At 33.5% G+C, this 8,136-nt stretch overlaps 1 protein-coding gene across 1 annotated transcript; it reads right to left on the bottom strand.

Annotated features, from left to right (window-relative positions):
* Positions 1–1,308: 1,308 nt before the first annotated feature.
* Positions 1,309–7,241, bottom strand: LOC141705277 (cell division control protein 2 homolog A-like). The gene is made up of 8 exons (XM_074508298.1): positions 7,083–7,241; positions 6,825–7,009; positions 4,680–4,800; positions 4,024–4,197; positions 2,871–3,034; positions 2,596–2,683; positions 2,460–2,513; positions 1,309–1,696 (listed from the first exon to the last, which is right to left on the bottom strand). The coding sequence occupies exons 1-8, from the start codon at positions 7,089–7,091 to the stop codon at positions 1,607–1,609; spliced, it is 885 nt and encodes a 294-aa protein (XP_074364399.1). The 5' UTR covers positions 7,092–7,241; the 3' UTR covers positions 1,309–1,606.
* Between the last annotated feature and the right edge of the window lie 895 nt (positions 7,242–8,136).

The raw sequence follows: 8,136 nt of genomic DNA on the forward strand, positions 1-8,136 counted from the left end.
ATATAGAAAGTTAGTTGGGGAATAATTTTTTTCCCGCAAGTATTTGACTTGTATTTATATACATTCTCTGTACTCTTTTTCATTCAATTCAATACAACATAATCTCACCACTTCTTCTCCTTCTCCATCACAGCTCCACACACATATAGATACACAGATTGTTACAGGTTTCGCACCTTCGCCTCTTCTAACCCAAACATTATACTGGACCTTTCATTGGGCTGGTCGGTTAGAAGTGTGCTATTGGGGTATTGTGGCATTATCATCCCGTATTTTTGATATCAAACCATCATTAAAGAAACTCACACTTCGTATATTTTTTTATGTAAAATTGTGTTACCAAAATAAAGGTATTATATTACACATTGTCCCCTGGTTACGAAAATCAAACGATGTAACTTCACAAAAAAACACCTCTAGTTGCAAAGTTTTAAACCAAAAACGTGAGAACTATATGTTGCAAATTAATGAGCAGATGTATAGTGAAAAGATGTCGTATAGTGAGAACTTTAGTAGAATGGATATACCCTTCTTCTTTTATGACTGGGTATAGTTTCCTCGCATTTTTTCTGGAAATAATATAATTAAATTGCCTCTTAAGTTTATAGGAGGGAAAATCTAATTTTATCTCCAACAATTCTCCTTAAATTCACTCTCTATTTATCTTTTAATAATTAACTAATACAAAAGTAATGAAAGTCTTTGAAGTTGAGTGCATGGTAATGAGTGAAATAATATAATAATGAGTAAGGAGGGATCATTGGCTCCTCAACAATGAGGAAGAATTTGAGGCTCCTGAAATAATAGAGAGTTGCAAGAAGTTCCTTGGAGAAATGTTTTTGCTTTATTTTCCTCAAAATTTGACTAAGGAGCCTGGCATAACATAGTGTTGGAGTTGCACCGATTTCTCTACTTGTGCAAGTTTGTAATTTGTAATCTCCTATCATTTCTAGTAATCAGGACTGCAATAATTTTACTCTGCAATTTATTGCAAACTCCTACCAAATAAAACCTTAAAAGTTCCAAGTAATCCAAGCAAATAGAAAATTTAGACGAAAACAGAACCTGCCAAATAGTTGAAGAATACACAAATTTTATGTTTACAGAATAACTTCCAACACTAGTTTCTTCGCCAACTTATAATGTAAAGTACAGTCAATACAGTTCAACATATTCGTCAATCTTAGCTTGCGTACATATATACAATTATAAGAATGATAAGCTATAAGCTGAAACATTTCTTTGTCCTGACGAACTGTTGGGAGATCTTAGAAACATGACAGAAATAATAAATGTAAACCCGTGAAATAATACAATGCACACCAAACAAATTCATTAAATAAGAGATTATCCAATGTATGCCTAGTGACAGTACAAAGAATTACAAAAAAAACATGTGACAATACATGTTTCTTTGAACATTAAGCCCGGAGATCAGGGATGAGATGATATGATTGTTCTACAGCCAGCTTGGATACAATAAGAACCCCGTCCAAGGAAAAGGAAATTAAACAACTATCGAACGCTCAAAAAACAAGCACACTTTTCTTGCAAAATCAAACGCAAGAAAAACATCAATATATAAATGCGGCCAGAAAGATAGGACTTAAGGAACAGTCCCAATATCCTTGAAGTATTCATGCTCAAGTGCACTCCTGGCTGTAATTCTTCTGCTCGGATCCAAGCAAAGCATTTTCTGCAACACAGTGCACAAGAACTTAAAGAAAAATCGTAGATGTCTAAAAAAGTTATTATTATGCATTGTAGGATGAGGGGTATACACTATGCTAAGCCTTGCAGATGAGGGGTCATTATTATTATGAATTTGTATATACAGGCCAACTTATTATCGTATTAAATAATATTACAAGAAATAAGGAGCATGATGATCATTAAGCAGGTACCAGATAGGATGATAATATCCAGGGGAGCTGGCATATAGTTCATAGAGTAACATGGTGCATATACCCAAAGGTAGATATTATGTCAGAACATATACCTGCGACTTTCATTTTTATCTGTTACATGAGAATAAGTGTTCACGAGACACAAGTGAGGAAAGAGGCAGTGATTGAAAATGAAGGAGTGCCCAAGTGGTGAAATTATTAGAAATAGACGGAGGGAGAGGGGGAGGAGAAGGGAAAGAGGGAGAGAGGGTAGTAATTGATAACCGATAGTGAGTCTAACTGTGGGATTTGAACTAAGAACGGACATCGGACTTCCGAGCCTTGCTCTTTTTTATTTGCTGCCTTGTGTATTACAATTAAAAAAGGTCAAGGCCTTGTTCCTATTTTGGAAATATTAAGAGAGGTTGTATGATCACAATCTATTTAAGAAATTTACAAAACTCAACCGTGTTTACTATACCAATTTTATGAAATGCAAGATAAAAAGAAAGCTAATTATAGATCATTAACTAGTCATTATATACACATAAAAATAGAACATTTCAAACTCACTTTGAGGAGATTCAGACCGGCCAAATCAAGATTTGGGATCACATTTCCCAGCTCCTGTATGTTAGAGATGCATTAATAAGGTTCCAAATTATGTAAAGGACCAATGTAATAAACATCATATCTACAAAAAAAATACCTTAGATGGCCATCTTGGAAAGGAAGACTTAAAATCAGGGAGAGATGTAACTCCAGGCCAGGTATCCTCATTCGGGGTACCCGTAATTCTTCATTGAATCAATCATAAAAAGGAAAAAACAACTCAAAATCAAAGGATGAAGATAATACAGTGCTGTATACAGGAGAATTCCCAATCAAATTTCGTTACAGGCCGTAGCTAAATATGTTTACAATGCTGAAAAGTATAAGCTTAAAAGCAATGGAAAAGAAAACAAGACTGGAAAGCTGCAGAACCTGAATATTCTAAATAATTGATCAATCTCAGCTTCCCCCGGAAACAATGGCTGCTGGTTCACCATCTCAGCAAAAATACAACCAACTGACCAGACATCAACAGGTGTGGAATAGTGGCGAGATCCAAGAAGGATCTCTGGTGCCCTATACCAAAGTGTCACAACCTAGAAAAAAAGCATCAAAAATTTTGTAACAGAATAACACTAACAACTTATCCAAAAATATAAAATTAAAATGACAGTAATATATGATGTGAAAATATTCACCATGGTTCACAAATTCTAAAAAATGTATCATTAAAATTATTTACCATCAAAGCCCCAAGATCAATGGTAGCCAAAAAGAATAAAAACTTGCAAAATTAGGACAAGAAATCAGAGCTTTAACATTCAAAGATGATATCACTTTTACCTTGTAATGGGTTCTAAAAATTAAGGCATAAAACGGATAAGTCGTCAGTATTGAGCCAAACGGAACATTGAATAAACAATACAGAGCAGCTTTAGCACTTTTTATACATAATTTATTTTGAACTGAATCTGCCTTTGGAGTAACAAGTCAATACTGTCAAACTAAAGAAACTTCAACGAAAGTGAAATCCAAAAAAATCACCTGCTTTCCTTTTTACCAAAAGTTTAAAATTTCACTAATGGACATATCCGGAAAAAAATTGAACACTTATTACATTATTTTTTTTTAAATAAACATTACTACATAATTTAATATTAAGCTCATGGAGACTGACATATTTATTAGCTATATAGATACTTTCCATAGTCGCCCACAATCATTACTCAACAATTTAGTAACATTAAGAGCATCGTAAATATCTACTTTGACAGATGGAATATAAGAATATTATTAATTAATGTCTTCAACATTTTAATGTGGCAAAATAATTTGTGATAAGGAAAAGAAAATGTGCCATAAATAACTGGGATCAGGGAGTAATAAACTGCAAACTTAAAATACTGACATTAGCAGAAACTAACACCATATGTGCACTTATAATACTTGGTAAACTTGGTGTATTGAACATTATCAGAAACTAACACCACACAATATATGAACTAATAATAATTGGTAAACCATACATGAACTTGTAATACTTGGTAAACTTGGTGTAATATACATCAAGCAAGTAGAGTAATACCTCGTGTGTAAATGTTCTGACAGGAATTCCAAATGCCCTGGCAAGTCCAAAATCTGCAAGCTTTAGAGCATTGGTACGTCGATCTATGAGCAAGTTTTGGGGCTTGAGATCCCGATGCAGAACTCTATGGGAATGACAATAAGCAATACCACGAAGTATTTGATACAGAAACATCTACACAATTAAAAGGAATATTAGACCATATTTATAAGAATGACAGCAAAACATTTCATTCAAGAAGAATGCTTACAAATAAGAGAGGAAAAACATTAGCCGTCAAAGTTTTATAATTTTAAGTATACAATGAGAAACAAAAAGCAGAAAAACTGTAAGCTTGACCTCATGCCAGTTAAAAAAATTGATTGCATCTGGGGGTTGGTGTGACATCCTTCTTTTATGCATACGTAACATACAAAATAAAATTATCTTCTAGCAACAAAAATATTAGCGACTGAGATTTTGTGTATTATATACATGCCCGTACAAAATACTACTAGTAAGTAGTAACCTGTTTAATACTGTTAGTATGTTGCCATTTCAAGTGTTGGCAAATATCTCTATTAGGCAAGAAAATAATTAATCGTTGTAAACTTAAAAGCACAATTTGAATCTTGTGCACAGATTATAACAACCTTCACAAAAAAAGGCTCACTCACCTTTATCAGACGTGGATCCTTGGCAAACTCTGGGCATGAATCCATATGTTTCTTCAAATCCAGGTCCAGATATTCAAAAACCAGATACAACCGTTTTTCGCTGTGCACGACATCTTGTAACCTGTCGTTAAGACAGTATCAACTTCAAGTACATATACAAATCAAAATCCATTAGCAATCATATGCTGGTACACAATACTGGACAACTAGAGACCAATGTATACAATAAATGGTTGCAATCTGACCTTGACTGTTAGAGCATAATAAAACAAATTCAGTAAGGGTTAAGTGTATTAATATTTCCAGAACATTCTATCAAGAACCACTTTAGCAAAAATTAAACACCAATAAAAGAGAAAGAAAACATTATGTACTCTTTCTATGCAACAAATTTCCCTCAAGCCTAACATTAACACTTGATGCTAGCGTCTCAGACAAGTTACATGATGTCCAATGCTTATAAGCTAACATGTAATCTGATGAAAACGTAATAAGACACAAAATATTACCCTAATACGAGTTCTCGGTTCTCAACAATGAAAATACAAATCCAATCCAATGTAAGAAAATAAAAACACTAAGAATTCCAAGTGCATCAGAAGATTTTAAAGAATCATTGCATTAACATCACCCACCTAAATGTAAAAGTAATAAATGAACCGCAATAAAAAGGAAAGAAGGTACGAGGAACAGGAGATTGCAAATAAATCATTTATTGGACTCAAGTTCGTCCATATATTAGTATAGTATTCGTGTCGATGAATGCAAGGTAGTATGATTTTGGAACAAATTGTAATTATTAAGGAGTCACCCAGATGCAATACCCTTATTGGTACATCATATCACACAAATTTGAGCATCTTAAACTAATCACTACAGACACAACTGAACTAGTGAGACTAACTAAATCGAAACATGGTACGGTGTACATATAATGATATCAGTTGTAACTTTGGTTTATACTTTTATTTAAAAATGGAGTCGTCTCCCTCCCTCTCTTCTGCATCTCCCTCAATTTCTACCTCTCCTCTTCCATTTCTCAAATAATGTCTCTAATTCTCTCTATATTTGTCATCTATTACTAGTTTACTGTCAGTTACATGCTAAATAATCAGAAACACCAAACATAAAAAAAACATTTACAAAACATATATATCCTGACATTACCCCAACTGGGCCAACTCTTTAATTTGCTTCGAACACCCATGTTGGACACTTGACACTCGGACATGCGCATGAACGCTCGGACACTTTAGCCAAAAATATGTAAAAAAAAAAATTGCCCTGAGTCCGATACTTCTTATACATGTCCATGTTTCATACGTGGTCCCATAAAGTAGGGTACCAACTTCATTTGTGGTCCCAATGTTGCATAAAGCATTATATCTCTATTATTCTTATATTTTTCATTTTTTCTTTTCAATTATTGAAGTTGGCATCTTGGAGTGCCAACCATTGGAGTGTTTTTTAAAAGAAGGGTGCTAAAAATGATATGGAAGAAAGAGAATATAAAATATAATATTTTTGATTAGGTGGCAAAGTCGGCATCCTAGGGTGCCAACCATTGGAGATGCTCTTAGCGCCTTTTTGCGCTTCATGAGCGCCTTTTGGACAATCTCAGAATCGCACTAAATCGTACATTTTTTAATCACACCTTGCGCCTAAGCGCGAAGCGCCATTAATCGCGCAATTAATCGCACCTTTAACAACACTGTCCTGACATTAGTCCAACTCTTTATTTTGCTTCGAGCATCCATATTGGACACTTGACAATTGGACAAGCGAATAAACACTCGGACACTTTAGGCCAAAAAGATGTAAAAAAAAATTAAAATATTGTCCCGCGTCTGATACCTCTAACACGTGTCCATGTTTAAACACTACTCTCAAAGAACATTTCATATTTTGCTACTTCACATGACTGTACTTAAAGCTTTCTTCGGAACATAAGATAATACCAAGCATCACAAATTCGTATGTAGGTAATTACAAATTAATTTTGTGAAAGTAATTCAAAGCACATTGTTAATTCACAATGCAAGACAATCAGAAAGTATATTAGCTCTGTGGCAAAACACCATGCGAAACATTATTACAGAAGCAGAAATGTATAATCTAGAGATCTGTAACACACATGTTCAGTACCTGACAATATTTGCATGCTGCATTTCCTTCAGTAAAGAAATTTCTCTAATAGCAGTGCTTGGCACTCCTTCATCTTCCTGCTCTAGTCGAATCTTCTTTAAAGCAATGGTTTCATTTGTGACGCGGTCACGAGCCTTATAAACTACTCCATATGTTCCTTCACCAATCTTCTCAACTTTTTCATACTGTAATGTTTAAAAATTCCGGTAAATATAGGAAGGGAATATTAACGAGTACAACAAGATGGATTCTATTTACCTGGTCCATTTGATCTCACTCAACAGATAACTCTGCATTGAAAAACAAATCAGGAAAATGCAAATCAATGACGATTAATGTTTGTGCATTAGCCCAATGCTAAAAATGTGAAAGAAGAATTTGTAGAAAGATGCTTTCTAAGGATAATATAATCATCCGAAAGATCCACAGCGCTAAGTAGTAGCGCTGACATAGTAGTAATAAATCTAACAGATAAAAATAGAATAGTATTAACATATATATAATTTGGACCAATAAATGAAAAGGTGAAAGCATCTTTAATTAGGAAGCAGTCACGCACATTTACAAGAATATTGGAAAGAAATAACAGACACCAATTCATCATAGATTGACTCGAAAACTAATAGCATATGTTGAATTACGTATTAAATTTTGGACTACTAACAATAAAAGAGAACACAGCTTTAAAATGGCGGCATATGTATGAAGAACAACAAAATCTTAATGCAATTACAAATAGCAAATGTACATAGGATGAGTTTAAAACTAATAACACATGGCAAATTACGAATTGAATTTTCAACTAACAAAAGTAAAAGAGCGCATCTATAATTTGGCAGCACGTATAAATTTACCATGGAACTGCAACGCAACTAAAAACATAATATACGTAATTAAGCAGTCCAGAGTCTGAACACAGTCACTAGCAATGTAATTTAAAAAAATCCGATAAAAGACTAATGTTTCACACTGTTACACTCATCAGTCATCAATACATTCATCACATAATTTACTTGCAAAATTACACTGAAACATTTAACACGTAATACTAAACATAACATTTCATTCAAGGTATAACTAAAAAATCAATAATTAGCCTAAATTTGTATATCGAAAACTCAGAAAAGTAAGTGATAATTCATGTTCTCCTTAACTCAAAACAGAACATAAACAAATCATATAAACAGTAATAAACATCAGGAAGAGACAAGCAGCAGAATCAAATAGAGATGATAATGAGGCAAAGCATGTACATAGATATAAAGTATAAGAAAATGAAAATGAAAACCCCAAAAATGAGAGAGAAATGTAC

The sequence above is a fragment of the Apium graveolens genome, unplaced genomic scaffold (genome assembly GCF_009905375.1).
Source record: "Apium graveolens cultivar Ventura unplaced genomic scaffold, ASM990537v1 ctg8730, whole genome shotgun sequence".
In the NCBI taxonomy this organism is placed as follows: domain Eukaryota; kingdom Viridiplantae; phylum Streptophyta; class Magnoliopsida; order Apiales; family Apiaceae; genus Apium; species Apium graveolens.

Excerpts from the sequence above, each read along its gene's own strand:
- LOC141705277 (XM_074508298.1), bottom strand. Across the intron at positions 2,514-2,595 it reads TTCCAAGATGGCCATCTAAG|GAGCTGGGAAATGTGATCCC; the intron begins GTATTTTTTTTG and ends TCTAACATACAG. Across the intron at positions 1,697-2,459 it reads CCGGTCTGAATCTCCTCAAA|AAAATGCTTTGCTTGGATCC; the intron begins GTGAGTTTGAAA and ends ACTGTGTTGCAG.